At 38.0% G+C, this 27,659-nt stretch overlaps 1 protein-coding gene across 1 annotated transcript in view; it reads right to left on the bottom strand.

The window, feature by feature from the left end:
• Nucleotides 1-27,659, bottom strand: part of CUNH11orf49 (chromosome unknown C11orf49 homolog) — a 182,928-nt gene that overhangs the window by 92,139 nt on the left and 63,130 nt on the right. Inside the window, exon 3 of the mRNA XM_035012734.1 lies at nucleotides 11,439-11,569. Within this exon, the coding sequence (XP_034868625.1) occupies nucleotides 11,439-11,569 (131 nt within the window). The remainder of the gene's footprint in view (nucleotides 1-11,438; nucleotides 11,570-27,659) is intronic.

Below are 27,659 nucleotides of genomic sequence, written 5' to 3'. Positions count from 1 at the left end.
TATTTATTTATTTGACAGAGAGAGAGAACACAAGTAGGCAGAGTGGCAGGCAGAGAGAGACGGAGAAGCAGGCTCCCCGCCGAGCAGGGAGCCCGATGCGGGGCTCGATCCCAGGACCCTGGGATCATGACCCAAGCCGAAGGCAGACGCCCAACCGACTGAGCCACCCAGGCGCCCCTAAACAAATAAAGTTTTTAAACTAGCTGTGGGGACGCCTGGATGGCTCAGTCAGTTAAGCGTCTGCCTTCGGCTTGGGTCATGATCCCAGGGTCCTGGGATCGAGTCCCGCATCGGGCTCCTTGTTCCGCGGGGAGCCTGCTTCTCCCTCTGCCTCTGCCTCTCTCTCTCTATCTCTCATGAATAAATAAATAAAATCTTTAAAAAATAAAAAAATAAAAAAAATAAACTAGCTGTGAAAATTGTTAATTGATTTCCCCAAAGTGATTATTCATCAATTAGGAATGTGAGCAATTGTTAGGTACAGTAGTTACTCAGCTTTGACAAAACAATTTACTATCATTCCTTTTTTGAATATTTAGACATATAACTAAACTAATTCAGTGTAACAAAAAAAAAAATTGACTGGATGTCAAGATGTTAAAAACAAAGCTAAAAGTATCTGAAGCTAATTATCTGTGTGAATCACAATTTTCTTGACAAGCTTTTATCTCAAAACCAAATCCTGGAAAGCTTTCCCCCCAAATCAGGAACAAGACAAGGATGCCTGCTTTTGCCACTTCCACTCAACACAGTACAGGAAGTTCTAACCAGAGCAATTAGGTAAGAAAAAGAAATAAAAGGCATCCAAGTTGGAAAGGAAATGGTAAAACAATCTCTATTTGAAGATGACATCATCTTCTGTGTAGAAAACCTTAAAAATCTCTCTTTCATACACACACACATGATTACAACTAATAAATGAATTCTGCAAAGATGGAGGATACAAAATCAACATACAAAAAACAACTACAATTCCACAAAGTAGCAGAGAAAAATGTAAAAAGGAAACTAAGAAAAACAATTCCATTTACAATTGTATGAAAGGACTAAAATACTTAGGAATAAATCTAAGCAGGGAGGTGAAAGACTTGCATATTGAAAACTATAAAACACTGCTGAATGAAATTAAAGAAGACTTAAAAGAAAATCATAGGCCCCAAATCGTGTCACTTAGATTAAGGTCCTATGTCAGTAAACCAAGACTTAATACCTAACCTAACTGCAGTTTTAACCCCCCAGGAATGTAACTTTTAACCAGTCAATATGGGAGTTACCTGGTCAGTAAGAGAAAATTTACTGATAGATCTCTTCCAGTCCCCTTAGGAGGGTGACCCTTAGCAGATTCTTCACTAATAATTTCCTTTTCTCTGCTCCTTGTTTATCTTTAAAAGCCTTTCTTTTTCAGCAGCTCAGTGAAACTCTACCTGCTAGATGGGATGCTGCCTGATTCATGGATCTATTTTTTTTTTAAGATTTTATTTATTTATGAGAGAGAAAGTATACAAGAATGAGGGGGAAGGGGCAGAGAGAGAGGCAGAGGGACAAGCAGACTCCTGCACTGAGCACAGAGCCAGACTCAAGGTTCAATCCCACGACCCTGAGATCATGACCTGAGCCAAAACCAAGAATGGGATGCTCAACTGACTGAGCTACACAGGTGCCCCCATGAATCTATTAATAAAGTCAATTAGATCTTTAAAATTTATTTGGTTGAGTTTTTGTTATTTAACAGAAGAATTAACATTGTTAAGATGTCAATACTATCCAAAGAAATCTACAGATTCAACACAATCCCTATCAAAATCCCAACAAACTTTTTCACAGAAATGGAATAGTTGATCCTTGAGTTCATATGGAATTGCAAGGGGCCCTGAATAGCCAGGACAATCTTGAAAAAAAGTATGAAGTTGGAAGACTCAAACTACCTAATTTTGAAACTTAATACAAAGCTACATAACTTAAAACAGTATGGTACTGGCATGAAGACAGATATATAAACCACTGGAATAGAATAGAGAGCCCAGAAACAAATCTTCACATGTGTGGTCCATTGATTTTCAACAAGGGTACCATTCACTGGGGAAAGGACTACTCAGGTCTTTCCAGCAAGTGGTGCTGGGGAAACTAGATACCCGCATGCAAAAGAAGGAAGTTGACCCATACTTTATACCTTATATAAAAATTAACTCAAAATGGATCAAAGACCTTAACTTTAAAGCTGAAACTATAAAACTCTTAGAAGGACACTGAATTTGACAATGATTTCATAGATACAACACCAAAACCATGGGGAACAAAAGAAAAAATAGATAAACTGGGCTTTGTCAAAATTAAGACCTTTTGTACATCAAAGGATACCGTCAAGAAGGCAAGAGGACAACCTGCAAAATGAGAGAAAATATTTTCAAATCATATATCTGATAAGGGATTCATATCCAGAATATATAAAGAACTCCCACAGCTCAACAACAGAAAAACAAAAAATGTTATTCAAAAATGGACAAAGGACTTACACATTTCTCCAAAGAAGACATACAGATGGCCAACAGACACATGAAAAGATGCTCAACATCATTCATCATCAGTTGATGATGAGATATCAAATAAAAACCACAATGAGATATCACCTCATACCTGTCAGAATGGCTAAAATCAAAACCTCAGGAAACAAATGTTGATGAGGATGTGGAGTAAAAGGAACCCTTGTACACTGTTTTTGGGAATGCAAACTGGTATAGCCACTGTGGAAGACAGTATGGATGGTCCTCAAAAAATTAAACATAGAACTGCCCTATGATCCAGTAATCACACTACTGGGTATTTACCCCAAGAATACAAAAACACTAATTCAAAGGGATATATAAGCTCCTATGTTTATTGCAGCATTATTTACAATAGTCAAACTATGGAAGCAACCCAAGTGTGTATAGATGAATGGATAAAAAAGATGAATGGATAAAAAAGATGTGGTATATATCTACACACACACACACACACACAGAGGAATATTATTCAGCTGTAAAAAAGAATGAAATCTTGCCATTTTCAATGGCATGGATGGAGCTAGAAAGTATTATGCTAAATGAAATAAGTCAGTCAGAGAAAGACAAATACCATACAATTTCACTTATATAGAGAATTTAAAAAACAAAACAAATGAGCAAAGAGGGAAAAAAAGAGAGAGAGACAAACCAGGATACAGACTCTTAACTACAGAGAACAAAATAGATGGTTACCAGAGAGGAAGTTGTTGGAAGGATGGGAGAAATAGGTGAAGCAGATTAAGAGTACACTTATCTTGATGAGCACTAATATATGGAACTGTTGAATCACTATATTGTACACCAGAAACTAAAATAACACTGTATATTAACTACACTAGAATTAAAATAAATTTTTAAAAATGCAACTGGTAAAAAAAACAAAACAAAACCCAATAGCCAATAAGTACATGAAAAGATGTTCAACATCATTACTCATTGGGGACGTGGAAATCAAAACAATTAGATACAACTTCATACCCATTTTGATGCCTTTTATCAAAACAGCAGGAAATAGCAAGTGTTGTTGAGGATCTGGAGAAATTGGAACCCTTGTGAATTTCTTGTAAGAATGTAAAATGGTGAAGCCACTATAGAAAACAGTATGGCAATTCCTTAAAAAGTTAAACATAGAATTATCATATGACCCAGCAATTCTACTCCTAAGAATATGGCCAAGAATCAAAGACCAGGACTTACACAGATACTTGTACACCCATGTTCATAGCAGTGTTATTCACCATAGCCAAAAGGTAGAAGCAACCCAAGTGTCTGCTGACAGATGAATGGATAAACAAAATATGATATATACACACAATGGATAGAAAGGAATGAAATTCTGAGACATGCTACAACATGGATGAACTGTGAAAACATCATGCTTAGTGAAAAAAGCCAGATACAATATCGTGTAATTCCACCTATATTAGATACCTAGCAGAGTCAAAGACATAGAGACAGAAAATAAAATACTGGGGCTAGAGGATGGGGAAATGGGGAGTAATTTTTTAATGGGTAAAATGTTTCAGTTTGGGAAGATGAAAAAAATTAGAGAGATGAATGATTGTGGTGGCTGCACAACAATGTGAATGTAGTTAATGGCACTGACCTGTACATTCAAAAATGGTTAAAATGGGGGCACCTGGGTGCTCAGTAGGTTAAGAGTCTGACTTCAGCTCAAGTCATGATCCCGGCGTCCTGGGATCGAGCCCTGTGTTGGGCCCCATGCTCAGCAGGGAGTCTGCTTCTCCCTCTCCATCTGCCCCCAGCCCTCAGCTCATGCTGTCCTTCTCTCTCAAATAAATAAGTCAAATCTTTTTAAAAAAAATGGTTAAAATGTTAAATTTTATGTTATTTATATTTTATCACCAAAAAAGATTTCTCTATTTAAAAAGTGGTTAGAATGGTAAATTTTATGTTATGTATATTTTACCACAATCAAGGGATAAATATATTTTAAAACCCTTAACTTAGTCCTAGTTTCAAGACAAGATGACTTCTACGGTCCCTTTCAATTCTAAAATTTTTTGAGACAGCAAGATAACAAGGCGGAAAGAAAAAGAGAATCTAGTCAAGGAATAAGATCCTGACTCCTTCTGAATTGAGAGTGTAACTCTACCTTTCAAGTGATTATAAATGGACCAAGAAGTTCTAGCAATGGTAGCAAACTCAAATGCCCTCAGAGGCCAGGCAGGAGACGTAAGCAGATGAAGCAAGGCAGCTGGGGATGGTGGTAAATCTGAGGCCACCACATGCCCTGTCTAAAGGGAGCAGCTGTACCTTCGCCCTGGCAAACTGCCTCTCTGTTGGAATGTGGGCATGGTATTGGGATGATTTTCCATTCTTTAAGTGAAATTGAATTGAGATTTTTATGTTAAATTTTTGGCATCTAATTTTAAAAAATTATTATTTTTTAATTATTTTATTTTATTTTTTTAAGTAGGCTCCACACCCAGTGCAGAACCCAGTGCAGGGCTTGAACTCACCACCATGAGATCAAGACCTGAGCTGAGATCAAGAGTCAGACGGTTAACTGACTGAGCCACCCAGGCGTCCCCTAAAAAAATGATTTTTAACATTGCTAGCCAAAGAAAACATAACTGCAGGCCAAGGCACATGCAGTCAGCTGACCACTACTAGTTAGTGATTTCTTTTGGAGCATAAAGGCATGACTCGGAATATAAAGGAAAGGAGGTAGTATAGTTAGATCCTCGCCAATGTTTAAAGTTTGCATACAGATCATGGGGCGCATGGGTGGTTCAGTCAGTTAAGTGTCCAACTCTTGATTTCAGCTCAGGTCACGATCTCAGGATCGTAAGATTGGGTTCAGTGCTGGGGATGGAGCCTGCTTAAGATTCTCTCTCTTCCTCTCCCTCTTCCCCTCCCCTCCATGCTCTCTTTCTCTGTCTCAATAAATAAACAAACAAATAAATAAATAAGTTGAGTAAGTAAATAAATCAAAATAAAGTTTGTATACAGACCATGATCTAAATCTTTTAATCCTTGTTTGGAAGCACCGGAGGGTACTGAATATTATTTTAATTAGGTGTCGATCGATACTGTATAGCTTTGAATGGGCCAGTTTTTAGTGGGGCACTTTGAATGTGAAGTTTATGCCTCGCCTACAGTAGGTGATCAATAAGGAGTAGCTATTATTATTTTCAGTCAAAGTCCCTACACAATATTGAAAAGAGTATAAAGCTCTTCTGAAACCAACACTACCCTCTAATATAAGAGATAATAATATAATCCATTCAATAATCACAAATTAATGAATAGTGATTGGGAAGTGGTGAGCCTTCATATTAAATAACAAAAAAGAAATCATTTATGTATGTTAGATGCTAAAAATGTAGTTATTGGCAAAACAAACAAGGTTCTTGCCCTCATCAAGCTTATAGTTTAATAAGGGAGGTGGACATTAAGTAGAGTCATCCAAAAACACTTAGCCAGAAACTGTAATAAACAGTATGACTAAAAATTACAGGATGATTTGCAAAAGAATAGTGAAGGGATCTAATTCAGATGACGAAGGGAGGGACAAAGAAGGTCCTTTAAGGAGCTGACCTTTAAGCTAAGATTCAAAAGGATGAAGAGACGTTAGCAACCTAACAGTATTATGCCTGGAGGGCGAAGAGGGTTGGGTGAGAAAGGAGGTAGTGACAAAAACATTCCGGGAATCATTGTGTGACATGTGTGATAGCCCCAAATAACCGAAATAAAAAAAAATAAAGGAACATTAAATAGAGGGAAAGATTAAAGTTATTGTAGGTAGTGAGGTGAAAGATTTGAGGTGACATCACACGTCAATGTTCTCCCTGGAGGAAAGGTTTTGAAGAAGGAAGTAAAGATGGAAAAAGAAAAAAAAAATTAGAATTGAAAAGAAATAAGTAAAACCGCAGACAGGAACCAGGAACTGAAGGTTGAAGAAGTTGTTTATTGGCCACATCAGTTTCTGGGACAAATGTGGAGCCGTGGAGCTCTGGTGGGAGCAGGTGCAGAGGACAGGCCAGAGGAAACCACAGGACTGAAGAGATTACATGGAAGGATTTTTGTCTGTTTGTTTAAAAAATGACAAAAGCAACAAATGCTCTTTAATATTTCAAACAAGACTGCCACCCATTTCTGAAGTAAGCACTGTTAATCCTCACAGAATGGTTTTTAGTGGTGAGGATGAGGATTAGTGAAAAGCAAAATCAGGTGGAAATTTGAGGCAGTTCACAGAGAAGTCAGACCAAAAGCTTTATTTCAGCCTAAATTGTCTGCATTTTCCCTTGCAATCACTTTAACCACCATAACATTAGATATTTTAGGAAAAACAGTTTTTATCATATGATTATATAGACCGACTGCAAGTCTCTGATCCCTAAACTGTGATCTTCTTTCATAAATGCAGGGATTTTTTTCTTTCAAATCTCTGATTATCAGACCACAAACTCCATGAGAGCAGGAATTTCTGCTCTCACTCCCTGCTTTATCACTAGCAACTAATACATAAATGTTTGTTGAATGAATGAATATACCTAGACTATGAAGACAAATCACAGTGAATTCAGAGTAAAACATAAAAGGTTAAAGAATTGGAGGAAAAAAAAAAAAGGAAAGGAAAAAGGAAGGGAGGGATGAAATTGGCAATACTTTAGATTCTGGCATTTATTCTTGACTCTTCTCTCCCACACTCCTACCCAATCAATCAGCAAGTCCTGTCAAATCAACCTGAAATAGTTCTTCCTCTCCCTGCCACTTCCTGTTCTGTTGTATTGGCTCCTAACTGGTCCTACTCCTGCCTTCCATTCCATTTTCCATGCTTTTGCCAGTCTCATATGTGAAAATACCACACAAATTGGTAAGATTCAACTGACTGGGATGATGTTTCCTTCTTATGTACTAAGCACCAGCCACAATGAACTTCTTGCAGTTTCCACAGGAACCATGTTGTTTCATGTCATCATACTTTTAACTTTCTGAATCTGTTTAATTTTCTGTGAAAAAGTGATAATAAAAGTATCCACCTAACACATAGGATCATTGTAAAGAAAAATTAGATATTCCACATATGAAACAACTTCATAAATGTTAATTGCTATCATTATTTTCACTTCCGATATTATATTTTTTACATCTAGAAATTCCATTTGCATCTTTTTAATATCTTCCATTTATCTCCTAATTATAGCCATGTTTTCCTTTACATACTTGAGCATATTTATATGATTTAAAATAACTGTTTGAAGGTCCTTGTCAGCTAATTCTATTATTTCTGTCTTTTTTGGGTCTGTGTTTCTACCGATTGATTTTTCTCCTGGTTATGGGTCATATGTTCTTGCTTCCTCAAATGTCTGGTAATTTTTAATTGGATGTCAGACATTGTGCATTTTATGTTATTGAGTGCTCGATTTTACTGAGTTCCTTTAAGGAGTACTGAATTTTGTTCTGGTATACAGTTAAGTTACTTGCAGATAGATGCGTTTAATCCTTTTTGTTTTTAAGCTGCTAAGGGCTCTATCCAGTGTCAATGCCCTGTGTACTTTGAGGTTTCTCCACTTTGGCTGGTAGCGGCATGAACTATTCCTAGCCCTGTGTATACTCCAGGAACTGTTTGGCCTACTACTGTTTTCTGGTGGTTCTTTTTCTAACCCACACATGTGCAGAGTTTGTAGCCAGAGACTCAAATACCCACTTGCAGCTCTCTGGAGCTTCCTAAGCAACTCCCTCCTCTTTGGTACTCTGCCCTGCAAATTCTGGCCACTGTGGCCTCTCCAAACCCCAATCTCTGCCTCCTCAACTCAGTAAGACTGCTGTGCTCTTTGGATCTCCTCTCCTGTACTGTTGCTTGGCAACTGCCTCTCAGAGACCACAGTCCCAGATTAACTGTTGTTTAATATCTGAAAGAGTTGTTTCAGATACATTGTTTGATTTTCTAGTTGTTTATGGCAGGAGGACAATTCCCTAAATTAGTACTTCTTCATGGGCAGAAGAGGAAGTAGCTCTCGTTCTTTTATTAAATGAAATATAATATACATATTTGTTCATTTGTAAAAGCATAAAGCTCAAAATTAAATTCTAACAAACTAAAAATAAACTGTGGACAATAGCTCTTTTTTTTTTTTAAGATTTTATTTATTCATTTGAGAGAGAGAGAGAGAGACAGAGGAGAGCACAAGCAAGGGGAGAGGCAGAGAGAGAGGGAGAAGCAGACTCCCCGCTGAGCCAGGAGCCAGACACGGGGATCGATCCCAGGACCTGGAGATCATGACCTGAGCTGAAGGCAGACGCCCAGCCATCTGAGCCACCCAGGCGCCCCAACAATAGCTCTTTTGAGCCAATATCTTTAAACAGAAGTGAAGATTTACTTCAGGGAATTTTAATCTTTGCCAGACTTGGAAAATTCAGATTGATCTTTCACACTGAAAGAAATACCAAAGTGAGAAGTTGAATTTTAAAGGCTTATTACATATGAATAGGTCTTTTTGCTTCCAAGACTCTAAAGTTGCCTAGATAGCAAGAGGTTCACTAAACCTTCATGAGGTTATTTGAATTTCAGACACAGGAAAATTAGCATCATTCAGTACTCAGTCATGCAGAAACAACACTGCATCCCTATACTTGCTAAAAACTGCGATAAACCGTTTCTTGCCAGAAGGCATCAGGTCCTTAGTTTTCTACAGGTGGCTTCATTTTTAGATGTTATGCTGGAACTCTGATCATCTTTTGCTGTTTCCCAGAAGACCTAGTTTCTTCTTGATAATGCTAAAATATGTACAAGATGTTCTAAGGAAGTCATCTGAAGAAGAACAATATAATATCAGCTCCTCTGAGTAGGAGTCAGGTACGTGGCATTCTAATTGAAAAAATGGGGCTTAATAAGTACTTTCTTTTGGAACTTTGCCTCTGAGTGTTTTTGCTTGTTCTGGATTAAAATTGGGAGCTGACACACTTTGGGACTGAAAGCTGTTCTAAAGTTCCCTGGAAGAAACTGAGAATATATTAAAATGATTTAACTGAAGATTTTAGGATCACCTAGATGCAAATGTTGCATTTGGTCTTTAAGAAATCAGAGGCTGTCTGATTAAGAAGCCTAACAATAAATATCCAGCATAAAATCTAGGTCTTGTTTATGGTACAGGAAAAACAGGGAGAACTTGGAGCTGCTTCCTCTTAGCAGCTGGATGAATCACTGGCAGCTGCTGTACGAAAGGTAAAGAAACCTACATCTGCTCAGAGTCCAAATGCTATATGGATCCCTTGTGATAGTAAATAGATTCTGGAAGAGGCCCCACTTCTAAATCAGGAAAAGAATTAAGGAGATCTAAAGACTGTTTTCCATAGTTATCTCCATGTGCCTATTCCACAAAAACCAGCTCTAGCTGTATGCACCATTCTTCAATATAGTGAGTATTCAATAAATATCTGCTGACTGACTAAGGGACTGGGAAAGGATTAGGAAAAACAGGTTCTGATGAAATACTACAGACTTTACCTGTACACTCACAGCTCCCAGCTTTGTTTATGTAGAGACCAATGGGTTAGTTTCTCTGAGGTAGTTCACTTAAAATTGAGTCTGCTTTGATTTTTGTCCACTAGTGCATATAGTCAATAAAGGAGATGATACTATTCTCAGTACACTAAGTATTTCTGCTCAATAGTGTAATTGAGATGGATAGTCTCTTGAGTTACATGTCACAGAAGCCGTGATTAGAATAATAAAAAGAATAGAAATAGCATATTAGCGTCTTAGTAAATTTGGGTTTGGTTCTTATTATCTCTTACTACTGCAAATCTCCTAACTATGCTCTCTGCCTCCAGACTCACCCTCTAAGTCATTTCTTTTCTTTTAAAGATTTTATTTATTTATTTAACAGAGAGTGAGAGAACACAAGCAGGGGGAGCTGCAAAGGGAGAGGGAGAAGCAGACTTCCCGCTGAGCAGGGAGCCCAACACATGGGGCTCAATGGCAAGACCCTGAGAGAGCTGAAGGCAGATGCTTAACCGATTGAACCACCCAGGTGCCCCACCCTCTAAGCCATTTCTATACTGCCTTTCAAATGATCTTTCTAGAACTCAGATATCATCACACCATTCTTCTGAATAAAATCCTTTAACCTACAGAATAAAATCTGACTTCTTTTTTATGGCAAAAATGGTCTTTCAGACCTGACTCTTCTATTCTTCACAGGCTCATCTCTGCTAACCCCCTTCACAAACTCGAGCCATTCTGATCTTCTCAATGTCTTAAATATTCCAGGTTCTTTTATGATTTTACAGCACAGCACATGCTCTACCTAGAATGTCTTTCTTTCCTTTATCCATGTAGATAACTCCTACTCTTCCTTCCCAAATTAGACCAAACAACCAGTTCTCAGGAGAACCTTCTCTAATCTCTTCGTTCCCCTTTCTCTAACAATAGTGTCCCCGTCCTACCCCCACCCTCCACTCAGGAGTTTCCTTCTTTGTGTTCATATCATTTCTTCAATTTGCTGCATGTATCTTAATATTTGCCAAGAGCAAAAGCTCTGGAGTCAGATTGCCTGGGTATGAATCCCACCCCAGCATTTGTTGTATAACCTTGTCAAGTTACTTAAACCTCTCTGATCCCCAGTTTCATTAGCTATAAGATGGGGATGACAGTATCTACCACAGAGAGCTGTTGTGAAGAGTAATACATCACCACACATGAAGTGTTCAGAACTGCACTTGGCTCCTCATAGGTATCATTAGTGATAGTGTTGGTACTAGTAATGGTGGTAGTTTCTGTGACACAAGACAATAGCTCCTCAAAAGTAAGGTGTTCGGGGAGCCTCGAAGAGCACATACTCAAACAGTATTTATAGGAACAAAAGAAAGACAGAAGTTTGGAAGGAAGAAAAGAAGGCAAGAAAAGAATTTAGGAAGACTTACCGCCATTTTTGCCCACAGTTCGGAAGCATTTCCAGAAGGCCCGTAAGAATGATGCCCTATTGTGAGGGGTGGCTTGGATGAAGCTGAATTCCCGAAAGAGAACGTGAGTTCCCTGACATACACTGTTAAAACTGCAAAGAGAAAAATCAAGGAGTCATCATTAGAAGAAGAGATATGGAAGGCTGGCATCAGAATAAAAAATCAAGACCACACAGAACCATTGCCAAAAAGGAGGAAAATCTTTTCTCTCCAACAAAACTCTGAACTATAGATTAGACCAAGTGTTTCAAGGAAGAAATCCCTTCATATAACCATATCCTTCTGAAAACTCTTGGAGTCCAATTCCTCTGAGTGTTTCCTACCTCCCACATATATGCACTGAGGGAGTTTTAATCAGTCACGGGAGCATCTTAAATAGAGGGAAATCTTTCAGTCTTTAACTGGATGACATTGGCACTTGTACCTTTTTGGAGAATACTTCTTCTACCACATTTGGAATCATTATTTCTGTACTCTCTCTGACCTACATCAGCTGCCATAAGAACAACACGGCTCATGGGGACATAACTGGATTGTCTGTTCCAGTTTGGGGGTGATGGATACCTTCTTGACAATAACCTCAGAGACAAAGCCATGTGCCAAAGGATACAAAAGGTTTCAAATAGAACATTAAGGCAAATAAGAGGAACAAGGGTAAAAAGCGGCCCCAAATGAGAGTATGAAGCAAAGCCCCAGGGCCCAAGTGAGTCATTGTTTAAGCTGGGCCGGATAAGGGGAAAAAATATACTCCATTGCCTTTGGGTTCTTCTGCCAAAGAAATAAAGGCTGTAGAGCCTGGTGTAATCTAAAAATGGAAATTCCACCAAAGAATAGGCAATTATCCAGTAATCAGCACAACTAAAGGCAGACTTCAGGTTCCAGAAAACTCCTAAATTCCCTGACAAGTAAATCATGAGTGGAAAATATGTTAATCTTTGTAGAGAAGCAGGCATTAAACTGAAGATGGCAAAGCAATAGAGAGACAGTGGAAATTCCAAATGCCACTTTTCATTTGCTGACAATTTAAAGTGGGAGCAAAGCTGAATCTCTGAACCAAACAGGAAAAAATTTCAGGAGTCATCTGTTCCATTTTCCTTTTCCCTGACCAAGTTCTGAGGGAAGCATCTAACCTGTCTTTAACATAGAGTATGTTATCACTTAAGATAAAATTAGCCTCTTCCTGTTAATATTAATAACATTGTATGAAAAAAGCAAATTACATGCTCTTCTCCCTGTGGAAAACTAGTGTAGAAATCTACTTCTGACACACTATGAGGAAGCATGAGGAAAACATCTGGTAAAGAATATGTTAGAAGAGAACTTTTTAAAAAAGTATCGAAAGTGTTAAACATGCAGTTTGCAATGCTGTTGTCTTGAGCAAAGGAATATGAAAAATAAAGCAAATGAGCTGTTACAGGTAATGGAGTAGGTCACATTTCTAGCAAATGAAGTCTAAAATGATAACAATCTAGTTTAAATTTATGAAGCTATCCAGCAAAGAATCAGTCCCAAAGTATGCTTCATACCCCCCATGGGAAAAAAGCTGGTGTCTAGGTCATAATCTGGTCTGTAAAGAAACTCACACTAGTGGAATTATATCCTCAGTGTAGCTTTTTAAAAATATATTTTTTAGGGGTGCTTGGGTGGCTTAGTGGGTTGAAAGTCTGACTCTTGGTTTCAGCTCAGATCATGATCTCAGAATTATGAGATTGAGCCCAGTCCCGGGCTCCATGCTCAGCAGGGAGTCTGGTTGAGATGCTCTCTCTCCCTCTCCCTCTGCCCCTCTACCATGCCCCCCAGCTTGCTCGCTCGTGCTCTCTCTCTGTCTAAAAATAATTAAATCTTTAAAAAATATGTATCTTTTTTAAAACTAGGGAATAATTTATGCACTGAAGAATCTGGCTGAGACTCATTGTACGGATAAGAATTTACATAAGAAGTTATAAAATAAGAATTTTAAAAAACAAACTGATAGACCAAGGACATATAATATTGAATACAAAAAGATTTATAATTATATTTCCACTACTGTCTTAAGATCATCCCTACCAATAAAATTTAGCTGGTCAGTATAGAGATCATAATCACTTTACTTAAAGAGTTAGTAGATAATATAATCAGTGAAAATCCTTTTAGATAAGATGGCTGTAAAAAAAAGCAGAAAATACAATATATTGCTCAAAGCTTTACTGTTTCTCCTCAACCTGAAATAACTTTTCCCTACCTCCATCTGTTAAAATTCTATCCAGTTTCTCAGGACATCTCAAATGCCACATTTTGCATGAAGTTTTTTCCTGATTCTATACTCATGCCCAATTCTCATCATGCCTCACTTATAACTAACTCTCTACTGGTACTCCGAATCTGCTGCCTTTGAAAAAAGTTACTGGACTTATTTTTTTTTTTTTAAGATTTTATTTATTTATTTGTGTGAGAGAGAATGAGAGAGAGCACAGAGAGGGGGGAGGGTCAGAGGGAGAAGCAGACTCCCTGCCGAGCAGGGAGCCCGATGTGGGACTTGATCCCGGGACTCCAGGATCATGACCTGAGCCGAAGGCAGTCGCTCAACCAACTGAGCCACCCAGGCGCCCAAGTTACTGGACTTATATCACCTACAAGACTGTAAGTTCTATGGAGCAAGTAATTAGGTTGTATTCATCTTGGTCTCCATCACATTATCTAACATATAGTACATACTACTCCATAAATGCCTTTGGTAGTTGATTTAGAAAGATTAGAAAGAATAGATAAGTAATACCAGGGAAAAGTATCAGATTTATATTTGTAGTCAGCCACACTGGAAATACTGAAGTCAACATTTTATAACCTTTTTAAAAGTCCAGGACTTTGGCCTGATATTAGCATTGTAGTATTGCAATACCAACTTTGTTTTGATTAGTATTTGCCTGGCGTATCTTTTCCTGTGCTTTTAATTTTAATCCTTCTGGGTCATTTTGTTTTAGATATTTCTCTTGTAAGTAGTATATAGTTGGATTTTGCTTTTTACCCAAACTTACAGTCTCTGTATTTTAATAAGTCAGTTTTTAAAAAAAATATATTTGATTAATTTTTGCCATCTTATTACGTCTTTTCCATGAATATTTTTTCTTTGGCTTTTCTTTTCCTGCTTTCTATTGTGTTAGGAAAGTTTTTTTGTTTTTTTTTTTTAAGATTTTATTTATTTTGAGAGAGAGAGAGAGCAGGGCGGGGGAGGGCAGAGGCAGAGAGAATCTCAAGTAGACTCCACACTGAGAGCAGAGACTGAGGTGGGGCTCAATCTCAAGACCCTGAGATAATGTCCTGAGCTGAAATCAAGAGTCAGACCTCAAATTTGACAGAGAGAGACACAGCGAGAGAGGGAACACAAGTGGAGGGAGTGGGAGAAGGAGAAGCAGGCTTTCCGCAGAGCAGGGAGCCCGATGTGGGGCTCAATCCCAGGACCCTGGGACTATGACCTGAGCCAAAGACAAACGCCTAACGACTGAGCCACTCAGGCGCCCTTAATTTTTTTCTAATTATTTTCTCCCCCTCTTTGTTAGATTAAGCTATGACAGAATCTGTAACTTCTTAGAATTCCTCTTAAAAATTCAACATACATATTTAGCTATAGTTTTCCTTTTTTTTAATTGAAGTATAGTTGACATACAATGTTATATTAGTTTCAGATGTACAGCACAGTGATTTCGACAATTCTATACATAATGCAGTGCTTACCACGGTAAGTGCAGGCACCATCTGTCACCATACAGAGTTATTACAGTATTATTGACTATATTACCTACACTGTGCTTTTCATCCCTGTGACTTATTTATTTTATAACTGGAAGATAGTACCTCTTAATCCCCTTCACCTATTTTGCCCATCCCCGACCCCCTCCTCTCTGGCAACCATCAGTTTGTTCTCTGTATTTATGAGACTGTTTCTGTTTGTGTATGTCATGAGCACACAATGAAGGTACACACATGAGTTATGTCTTTCCACATTGTCAGCTGTATTCAGTCATAAAACAAGGTTAACGTAATTATAAAGCAGGTTCAGGATTCCAAACTCAATGACATTTCACCATGTGATTAACTTGGCTTCTTACATGGCACACAAAGCAAAACACAAGACCTAAGTCACACAACAAACAAGATAACACGGGTGGGCGGGGGGGGGGGGATTGGGTAGGAAGTGAACAAACCAAACGCGAAGTCAGTCTGTAGGTGCACAGTTGAGATAAGGCCGCAGGCCAGTCTGGGTCAGCTCTTGGCACTTACTGCTTATTCTGTTCAAGCAGTGGAGGATCTCAGTTCTGTTCGGAGATCAATCAGGCAGAGCCTTCGGCAGTGGCTGCCTTTTTTAAGTGCTCAGACATTGAGGGGTCAGTGTCTGGAGAGTCTACAGTTTGCTGTAAAACTCCTTCCTTTTTAAAGGGATTTAATCAGTCTTGAGACCTTGCAGACCTCCTGTGCTTCTCCTAGTTATCAGTCTGGGGTGTTGTCAGCTGGTGCTGGTCTCAGTGATATCTGATAGCTTCAGAACCCTTAACTGCTTGCATCATGGCTTGACATAGGCCCCCGTGACATGAATGACTCCATCTTTCTCTCTACAGTGTATGTTTGTTTGTTCATTTGTTTTGTTTTTTAGAATCGACATATAATTGAAATCATATGGTATTTGTTTTTCTCTGAGTTATTTCACTTAGCATTATACCCTGTAGGTTCATCCCTGTTGTTCGAAATGACAAGATTTCCTTCTTTTTATGGCTGAGTAATACTCCATTGTATATGTATACCAAACCTTCTTTACCCATTCATCTATGGATGGACACTTAGGTTGCTTCTATATCTTGGCTATTGTAAATAATGCTACAATAAATGTGGATGCATATATCTTTTCAAATTAGTAGTTACACATTTTTTAAAATGTCAAGTCACTCATTATTTTTATTACTCTCCAAAGCAAGACAAGAAGCAAAGCACACTCTAAATAACCTATGAGCACTTTTCTCATCTTCTGATATTATTTTCTAGATTTTGACTTCTATCTTTTAAATTAAAAACTTTTTTAATATGGTAAAATGCTTATAATACTTACTATTTTAGCCATGATATTTATCATTTTAACTACTGTAAGTGTACAATTCAGTGGCTTAAATACATTCACAATGCCGTTAACCATTACCATTATCTATTCACAGAATTTTATCATTATCCCCCCCAAAAACCCTGTATATATTAGACAGTAATTCCCCCTTCCACCTTCCTCCCAGACTTTAGTATCCTCTATTCTACCCTATCTCTATGCATTTGTCTATTCTAAATAACTCTTATAAGTGGAGCTGTACAATATTTGCCCTTGTGTGTCTGGCTTCTTTCTTTTTCTTTTTTAAGATTTTATTTATTTATTTGAGAGAGAGTGAGAGCACAAGTTGGGGGGAGAAACAGAGGCAGAGAAAGAAGCAGGCTCCCCACTGAGCAGTGAGCCTGATGTGGGGCTTGATCTCAGAATCCTGAGATCATGACCTGAGCCAAAGGCAGATGCTTAACCAACTGAGCCACCCAGGCGCCCCTTTTTTCTTTTTTTAAAGATTTTATTTATTTATTTATTTATTTTAGAGACAGAGAAAGAGAGAGCATGCACCAACAAGCAGAGGGAGGGGCAGAGAGGGAGGGGGAGAGAGAGAGAATCTCAAGCAAACTCTTCACTGAGTGTGGAGCCCCATGTGGGGCTCGGTCCTACAACCCTGAGACCATGATTGAGCTGAAACTAAGAGTGGAAACCCAACCCCCTGAGCCACCCAGGCGTCCCTGGCTTATTTCACTAAGTTTTTAAGGTCCATCCATGTTGGGCTTATATCAAATTTCATTCCTTTTTAAGGATAAATAATATGCCATTGTAGGTATATACCACATTTGTTTATTCATTCATCTGCTGATGAACACATGGGTTGTTTCTACCTTTTGGCTACTATGAATAATGCTTCTATGAACATTGGTGTACAAATACCTCTTCTTCAAATATCCTGCTTTCAGTTCTTCTGGGTATATACCCAGAAGTGGAATTGTTATGTCATATAGTAATTGTATATTTAAATTTTTGAGAAAACACCAAACCGTATTCCTGGTGGCTGCACTATTTTATCTTCTCATAGCAGTGCACAAGGGTTCTAATCCTTACCAACACTTTTCCTCTTTTTTTTTTTAATAGCCATGCTAGTAGGTGTGAAGTGGTATATCTCACTGTGGTTTTGATTTGTATTTTCTCATTGAGTAATGATATGCTGATCATCTTTTCATGTACTTATTGGACATGTGTATATTTTCTTTGGAGAACTGCCTATTTAAGTCCCTTGCCCATTTTTTAATAAATTTTTTTGTTGTTGGGTTGTAGTTCATTATATAATCTGGATATGAATCCCTTATCAGATATATAATTTGAAAATATCCTCTCTCATTCTGCAGGTTGTCTTCTTGCCTTCTTGATAGTACACTTTGAAGTACAAAAAGTTCTTAATTTTGATGAAGTCCATTTTATCAATTTTTTTTCTTTTGTTCCCTATGCTTTTGCTGTGATAACCATAAAATTGTTGCCAATTATAATGCCATAAAGACATTTGGTTGTTTTCTTCTCAGAGTTTTATAGTTTTAGCTCTTAAATTTAGGTCTTTGATCCATTTTTAGTTAATTTTAATTTTTATTTTTTTATAATTTATTTTAGAGAGAGTGAGCGGGGGGAGGGGCAGAGAGAGAGGGACAGATAGAATCCCTCAAGCAGACTCCCTGCTGAGTGTGGAGCTGGATGCAGGGCTAAACTCCAGGACCTTGAGATCCTGATCTGAGCCGAAATCAAGAGCCAGCCGCTTAACCAACTGAGTCATCCAGGCACCCTGAGTTAACTTTTATATAAGGTATAAGGTCTGGGTCAACTCTCTTCTTTTGCATGTGAATACCTAGTTTCCCCAGAACCATTTGCTGGAAGGATTTGTTGAATAGTCCTTTCCCCAGTGAACAGCACCCTTGTTGAAAATCAATTGACCATACATATGAGGGTTTGTTTCTGGGCTCTCTATTCTATTCCAGTGGTCTATATGTCTGTCTTTGTGCCAATACATACTGTTTTCAGTACTGTAGTAAGTACTGTAGTACTGTGTATTAAGTTTCAAAGTTAGGAAGTTTGAGTCTTCCAACATCATTCTTCTTTTTTAAGATTGTCCTGGCTTTCTGAAGTCCCTTGTAATTCCATGTGAATTTGAGGATCAGCTATTCGATTTCTGTGAAAAGTCTGTTTGAATTTTGGTAGAGATTGTGTTGAATCTGTAGATTTCTTTGGATGGTACTGACATCTTAACAATGTTAAAAGTCTTCCTACCCATAAACACAGGATGTCTTTCCATTTATATAGATCTTTTTAGATTTCATTTAGCAGGGTTTTGTAGTTTTCAGTGTGCAAATCTTTTACTTTCTTGGTTAAATTTATGCCTTGGATGCCTGGGGTGGCTCAGTTGGTTAAGCGTCCAACTCTTGGTTTCAGTTCAAGTCATGATCTCAGGGTGGTGGGATCGAGCCCCACATCAGGCTCCACACTCAGTGTAAAGTCTGCTTGAAAATCTCTTCCTCTCCTTCTGTCCCTCTCCCTGCTCATGCATGCATGCATGCACTCTCTCTCTAAAATAAATAAATAAATAAAATCTCAAAAAAATTTATCCCTAAGTATTTAATTCTTTTAGTTGCTATTATAAATAGAATTGCTTTCTTAATTTCCTTTTGACTGTTGACTACCAGTGTATAAAAACAAAACTGATTGGGGTACCCGGGTGGCTCAGTCAGTTAAGCATCTATCTTTGGCTCAGGTCATGATCCCAGGGTCCTGGGATCAAGCCCCACATGGGGCTCCCTGCTCAGTGGGGAGCCTGCTTTTCCCTCTCCCTCTGCCGCTCTCCCTGATTGTGCTCTCTTGCTCTCTCTCTCTCAAATAAATAAGATATTTTAAAAAAACCCACACAACTGATTTTTGTGTGTTGATTTGGTATCCTGCATCTTTGCTGAATTTATTAGGACTAGTAGCCTTTTTGTGGATTCTTTGGGATTTTCTACACATAGGATCATGTCATCTGCAAATAGTTTTACCTTTTCTTTTCCAATTTGGATATACCTTATTTCTTTTGACTTCTACCTTTTTAAATGTAAAAAATTACTCATTACTTTTAAAGGTCAATAATTAATTAAGTTTATCAACATATCAATTTTCATGCTCACTACTATTCTTCATTGTGTTCCTTCCCTCTTTGTTCAATTATTTTCTTGCTAAAGTACATCATCCTTTCAGACAGGTCCACAATCACTTATCACTTTGGACCTCTCTATTTTGGAATTGACAAATTTTTGGATTTTATAAAGGCAATAAGTTGCACAAACCAGATGTGGTATAGCACCCCCAGTGGGGCTGGGGTAGCAGCCCATAGTCAAGCATATTAAAATTTCCACAGTGAAACATATATTTACATTAAGAAGAATAAATAAAGAGCAAAGATAGTCTCATAAACTAGTCCAGGTCAGGTTTGCTCCCAAATGAGTCTGCAGAAAACTCAGCAAAAACAACTTCAGGTTTTCTATGCTCTTTTGATTTCAAATTGTGAATTTCTGAATATTCACAGACCTGTTGTTTTTGCAAAAGCCTGTGGGTGGTAAATGCTCTCAGTTTTCATTTTCTTGAAAATATCTTTATTTACCCTCTGGAGTAATGGTTTAACCAGGTGGAGAATTTTGGGTTGTCATTTATCTTCTCTCAGCACTTCGAAGATACTACTCCATTGTCATCTAGCATCTATCACTGTTGTCAAGAGGCCATCTGTCAAACTCCTGTCATGCCTCGTGGAGTTAATCATTCTTACCACTCATATAAGCTATTTTCTTTATCATTAATGTTCTGTGGATTCTATAATGTGTCTATCATGTAGGTATATTTTTAGTTATCTTGCTCAACACTTTAATCTGACTTATGTCTTTTGTCTCAGAGAATATCTTTTAAAATATTGCTTCACTGCCATCCTCTCTATCCTTTTCTTCTCCTATTAGATGTACTAAAATGTTTCTGTTCTGTGTCTTTTCATAATTTTCATCTTTTATCTTTGTGTTGTACTTAGTATTATCTTCCAAATTATGAATTCTTTTTCTTTTATGTCTGGTCTAAAGTTTATTCTCTCTGTTGAATTTTTTATTTATTTTTATTTATTTTTTAATGACCATGTTTTAATGTTTTTCTTTTTTAAGATTTATTTAGGGGCACCTGGGTGGCTCAGTCATTGTCTGCCTTCAGATTGGGTCATGGTCCCGGGGTCCTGGGATTGAGCCCCGCATCGGCCTCCCTGCTCAGTGGGAAGCCTGTTTCTCCCACTCCCACTCCCCCTGCTTGTGTTCCCTCTCTCTCTGTGTCTCTTGTCAAATAAATAAATCAATCTTTTTTTAAAAAAAAAAAGATTGATTGATTGATTGATTTTAAAGAGAGAGAGAGAGCAAGAGCACAAGTGGGAGGGCCAGAGGGAGAGGGAGAGGGGATCTCAAGCAGACTCTGCACACTGAGTGTGGAGCCCGACATGGGGCTTGATCTCACAACCTTGAGATCATGACCTGGGCCAAAACCAAGAGCTGGACACTTAACCAACTGTGCCACCCAGGAGCTCCTGTTGAATTTTTTAAAACATCCATAACTTTTTTACTTCTAGAATGTTTAATTGGTGTTTTAAAGAATTTACATGGTTTTGTTTCTGCTTCCCAATTTTTGTTCTCTACTTGTCCTCTCAAGTTTTTATTTCAATCCCATACAGTGTAATATTACCGTACAGTGTAATATTAATTTCAGGTTTAGAAATTCAGTGATTCAGGGGCGCCTGGGTGGCTCAGTCATTAAGCGTCTGCCTTCGGCTCAGGTCATGATCCCAGGGTCCTGGGATCGAGCCCCACATTGGGATCCCTGCTCGGCGGGAAGCCTGCTTCTCCCTCTCCCACTCCCCCTGCTTGTGTTCCCTCTCTCGCTGTGTCTCTCTCTGTCAAATAAATAAATAAAATCTTTAAAAAAAAAAGAGTTCAGTGATTCAGCACTTACATACAACACCTGGTGTTCATCACAAGTGCCCTCCTTAATCCCCATCACCCATCTAGCCCATCCACCCATCCACCTCCCCTCTGGTAACCAGTAGTTTGTTCTCTATAATTAAGAGTCTGTTTTATGGTTTGCCTCTGTCTCTTTTTTTTCCCCCATGTTCATTTGTTTTGTTTCTTAAATTCCACATATGAGTGAAATCACATGGTATTTGTCTTTCTCTGACTTATTTCGCTTAGTATAGTGCACTCTAGTTCCATCCACATCATTGCAAATGACAATATTTCATTCTTTTTTATGGCTGAGTAATATTCCTGTGTGTGTGTGTGTGTGTGTGCGTACTACAACTTATTTATCCATTCTTTAGTCGATTAACATTTGGGCTCTTTCCATAATTTGGTTATTATTGATAAGGCTGCTATAAACATCGGGGTACATGTATCCCTTCAAATTAGTATTTTTGTATCCTTTGGGTTAATACCTAGTAGTGCAATTGCTAGATCATAGGGTAGTTCTATTTTTAACTTTTTGAGGAACTTCCATACTGTTTTCCAGATTGCCTGCACCAGTTTGCATTTCCACCAACAGTGTAAGAAGTTTCCCATTTCTCTGCATCCTTGCCAACACCTGTTGTTTCCTGCGTTATTAATTTTAGCCATTCTGACAGGTGTGAGGTGATATCTCATTGTAGTTTTGATTTGTATTTCGCTGATGATGAGTGATGTTGAACATCTTTTCATGTGTCTGTTGGTCATCTGTATGCCTTACTTGGAAAAATGTCTATTTATGTCTTCTGCCCATTTTTAAACTGGATTATTTGTTTTTTGGGCAATAGAAGAGATCAATGAAACCAGGAGCTGGGACTTGGAAAAAATTAATAAAGTTGATAAACTCCTAGCCAGACTTATCAAAAAGAAAAGAGAAAGGATCCAAATAAATAAAATCACAAATGAGAGAGGAGAAATCAGAATCAACACCACAGAAATACAAATAATTATAAGAGAATATTATGAAAAACTATATGCCAACAAATTGGACAATGTGGAAGAAATGGATAAATTCCTAGAAATATATAAATTACCAAAACTGAAACGGGAAGAAATAGAAAACTTGAACACACTGATAACCAGCAAATAAACTGAATCAGTCATCAAAAATCTCCCAAGAAACAAAAGTCCAGGACCAGATGGCTTCATAGGTGAATTCTACCAAACATTTAAAGAAGAGTTAATACCTATTCTTCTCAAACTATTCCAAAAAATAGAAATAGAAGTAAAACTTCCAAATTCTTTCTATGAGTCCAGCATTACCTTGATAACAAAACCACATAAAGACTCCACTAAAAAAGAGAACTACAGGGGCACCTGGGTGGCTCAGTTGGTTAAGCATCTGACTCTTGATTTCAGCTCAGGTTATGATCTCAGGGTCCTGGGATCGAGCCCTGCATCAGGCTCTGCACTCAGTGGAGAGTCTGCTTGAGGATTCTCTCCCTCTCCTTCTGCCCCTCCCCCCTGCATTCTCTCTCTGTCTCTCTGTCTCTCAAATAAATAAATAAATCTTTTAAAAAAAGGTAACTACAGGTCAATATCTCTGATGAACATGGATCCAAAAATTCTCAATGAAATACTAGCAAATAAAATCCAACCGTACATTAAAAGAATCATTTACCACGATTGAGTGAGATTTATTCCTGGGCTTCAAGTATAGTTCAATATTTGCAAATCAGTCAACGTGATATACCATATTAATAAAAGCAAGGATAAGAACCATATGACCATATGATACTTCCAAGAGATGCAGAGAAAGCATTTGACAAAGTACGACATCCATTCATGATAAAAACCCTCAACAAAGTAGGGTTAGAGGGAACATACCTCAACATAATAAAGGCCATATACAAAAAACCCACAGCTAATATCATCCGCAATGGGCAAAAACCAAGAGCTTTCCCTCTATGATCAGGAACAAGACATGGATGTCCGCTCTCACCACTTTATTTAATATAGTAATGGAAGTCCTAGCCTCAGCAATCAGAGAACACAAAGAAATAAAAGGCATCCAAATTGGCAAGGAAGAAGTCAAACTTTCACTATTTGCAGATAACATGATACTCTATAGAAAACCCGAAAGACTCCACCAAAAAATTGCTACAACTGATACATGAATTCAGTAAAGTCACAGGATACAAAATCAACATACAGAAATCTGTTGCATTTCTACACACAAATAATGAAGCACCAGCAAGAGAAATCAAGGAATCAATCCCATTTACAGCTGCACCAAAACCCATAGATACCTAGGAATAAACCTAACCAAAGAGGCAAAAGATCTGTACTCTGAAAAGTATAAAACACAGATGAAAGAAATTGAAGAGGATACAAAGAAATGGAAAAACATTCCATGTTCATGGATTGGAAGAACAAATATTGGGTTTATAAAAAGATTTTATTTATTTATTTGAGAGAGAGAGAGCATGGGAGGAGCAGAGGGGGAAGGAGAGGGAGGGGGAAAGAATCCCAAGCAGACTCCGTGCTGAGTGCAGAGCCCAATGCAGGGGCAGACCTCACCACCCTGAGATCATGACCTGAGCCCAAACCAAGAGTCAGACGCTTAACTGACTGAGCCACCGAGGGGCCCCTGGAAGATCAAATATTGTTAAAATGCCTAGATTACCCAAAGCAATCTATAAATTTAATGTAATCCCTATCAAAATACCAACAGCATTTTTCACAGAGCTAAAACAAACAATCCTAAAATTTGTATGGAACCACAAAAGATCCTGCATAGCCAAAGCAATCTTGAAAAAGAAAAGCAAAGCTGGAGGTATCACAATTCCGGACTTCAAGTTATATAACAAAGCTGTAGTGATCAAGACAGTATGGTACTGGCACAAAAATAAACAGATTGCTCAATGGAACAGAATAGAAAACCCAAAAATGAACCCACACCTCTATGGTCAATTAATCTTTGACAAAGCAGGGAAGAATATCCAGTGGAAAAATGACAGTCTCTTCAACAAATGGTGTTGGGGAACTGGACAGCAACATGCAGAAGAATGAAACTGGACCACTTTCTTACACCATACACAAAAATAGACTCAAAATGGATTAAAGATCTAGGGCGCCTGGGTGGCTCAGTTGGTTAAGCGACTGCCTTCGGCTCAGGTCATGATCCTGGAGTCCCGGGATCGAGTCCCACATCGGGCTTCCTGCTCAACAGGGAGTCTGCTTCTCCCTCTGACCCTCCCCCCTCTCATGAGCTCTCTCTCTCTCAAATAAATAAATAAAATCTTTAAAAAAAATGGATTAAAGATCTAAATGTGAGACAGGAAACCATTAAAATCCTAGAGAAGAACACAGGCAGTAACCTCTGACATCATCAACCGTAGCAACTTCTTACTAGATATGTTACCTGAGGCAAGGGAAATAAAAGCAAAAATAAACAATTGGGACTTCATCAAAATAAAAACCTTCTGTACAGCAAAGGAAACAAGCAACCAAACTAAAGGCAACCTACAGAATGGGAGAAGATATTTGCAAATAACATATCTGATAAAGGGTTAGTATCCAAAATTTATAAAGAACTTTTAAAACTCAACATCCAAAACACAAATAATCCAGTTATTCTCTTTTTTAAATGATGACCATTCCTTTTTTATGTCCCTAAGGATCCTAAACTTTATTTCAAATTCAACTTAAAATAATTAATTAGTCTTATTTTCTCTGGAGTAAATTTATATTTCAATTGTAGGGTTTATTGGCTCTTTCTTAGTATTAGTTGTTATATATTTTGGAATTCAGCATGTAGACTCACCTTAAGTGGGAAGTTATCACTGTCTCCAGTTGCTCACTCCTTCACTCTCTCCTGAGGACAGATCCTAGTCTAGGATCAGATCGTATATTGGGTGAATTAAGGCTCCATTCCTAACGATATTGGGGATATCACAGAGACTGTCACTGAACTCTTGAGTAGCTCAGACCACTCAGTCCTGGTTGCAAGGTTGTCTGCTTCCTTTCATAGACCCAGGTTTTATATAAGCCATTTTCCAGGTAGCAATCATAATTTTTTAAAAAATCTCCTGCCCTGGGCACCTGGGCGGCTCAGTTGGTTAAGCGACTGCCTTTGGCTCAGGTCATGATCCTGGAGTCCCAGGATGGAGTCCCGAATCAGGCTCCTTGCTCAGCAGGGAGTCTGCTTCTCCCTCTGACCCTCCCCACTCGTATGCTCTATCTCATTCTCTCTCTCAAATAAACAAATAATCTTTAAAAAATAAAAAAATTGGGCGCCTGGGTGGCTCAGTCGTTAAGCGTCTGCCTTCGGCTCAGGTCATGATCCTGGAGTCCCAGGATCGAGTCCCGCATCGGGCTCCCTGCTCGGCAGGGAGTCTGCTTCTCCCTCTGACCCTCCCCGCTCTCATGCTCTCTCTCTCTCATTCTCTCTCTCAAATAAATAAACAAAATCTTAATAAATAAATAAATAAAATTAAAAAATTAAAAAATTAAAAATCTCCTGCCCTGTGTGTGACACATTTAGTCTACTGTTCCATGAGAAATGAGCTCTCAGTTTCCTATGCTTGTTTCTGAACCCAGAACATAAGAGGCCTGTGGTTTTAGCCCCATTAGCATTGTGGTTTGTTTGGTTTCTCGCCCATAGATGAATTTATATTGATTTTACAAAATGGCTATGTCCTTTAAATTTTCTCTTCAGAAAATTTTATGTATCATTACCATATGTTTGTAATGGATAAGAAAGCCAAATCATAAACACTGCAAGCCATTATAACCAGAAATCCACAACAAATTTTCTACCTGCATAAAAATGCACATTCTTGTTACTTTTTCATTGTATTTAACTGAAATAAAAGTCTTTTAATAGACATCAATCTTACCTCTAAAATCGAATAAAAATGTTCCTAAAAGTATTTTAAAGGCCACACAGAAGTATACCATAATGTCTTCCTCAAACAGATTTCTCCAAAACCAGTATTCAAATTTCATTGAGTAAATTCTTCCATTCTGTAAGTTGTTGGGTTTTTCTCTTGAGATTTCAATTGTTTTGTATTTTTACATAATTTCAAATTTACAGAAAAGTTGCAAGAATAGCACAAAGGATTCCCGAATACCCTTCACCTACATTACTCAAATGTGAATATTTTGTTACATGTACTCTCACTTAAACGCTCTTTCGCATACATATATAAATATTACTATTTTTCAGAACTGTTTAAGAGTTAGTTGTAGACATTATGCTCCTTTAACCCTAAATACAGCATATATTTCCTAAAAAAGAAGGAATTTCTCTTTTATGACCATAGTATAATGATCAAAATCAGAAAATTAAAATTGATACAATATTATTATCTAATTTACGGGCCTTATTTTTTTTAATTCATGGTTTTTTTTGAGAGAGAGAGAGAGCACACACAAATGGGGGGAGGGAGGAGAGGGGGACTTGCAGACCCACGGTGGAAGGAGGGAAGTGCACGCAGCCAATCCTAGGACCCTGAGATCATAAGATCATGACCTGAGCCAAAACAAGAGTCCGTTGTTTAATCAACTGAGCCACCCAGGCACCCCTAATCTATAGGCCTTATGATGAGTATTTCTAACCCCTGTTAAAGTATTTATTTAAAACTATGAGAAAAATTAGGTTGATGTTTCTTGAAAAACAAGAACAAAATGAAGATTCCTCTTAGAACCACTGTTATTTATTTATTTAGTAAGTAAGTAATTAGGCTCTATGCCCAATATGGAGCTTGAGCTCATAACCCTGAAATCAAGAGTCTCATGCTCTACTGACTGAGCCAGCCAGGCGCCCCAAACTGACTTCTATGTCCTTTTGACATGTCCACACAATTCTTTGATCACTTCCTTACTTTTTGAAAGAAAAAGATGTTCCAGGCTCATCTTGTTCTTTCCCTACCCAATCCTAGAGCCAGCCATTTCTCCAAGAAGTACAAGTTGCTTTTATTAGAGGACTGTTGTTTTAAAACCTAGGTAGATGCTGGATGTGTTCCAAATGTATCATTATTTCTAGGCTCTCCCAGAGTCAGGGTAAAGACAAATGAAGATTTATATATACCCACTCTGCACATGTGC

This window comes from Mirounga leonina, unplaced genomic scaffold (assembly GCF_011800145.1).
Source record: "Mirounga leonina isolate KUSES-001 unplaced genomic scaffold, KU_Mleo_1.0 Mir_166, whole genome shotgun sequence".
NCBI classification, from domain to species: domain Eukaryota; kingdom Metazoa; phylum Chordata; class Mammalia; order Carnivora; family Phocidae; genus Mirounga; species Mirounga leonina.
The sequence above is the reverse complement of the archived record's forward strand: the minus strand, read 5'-3'. Positions and strand labels throughout refer to the sequence as shown.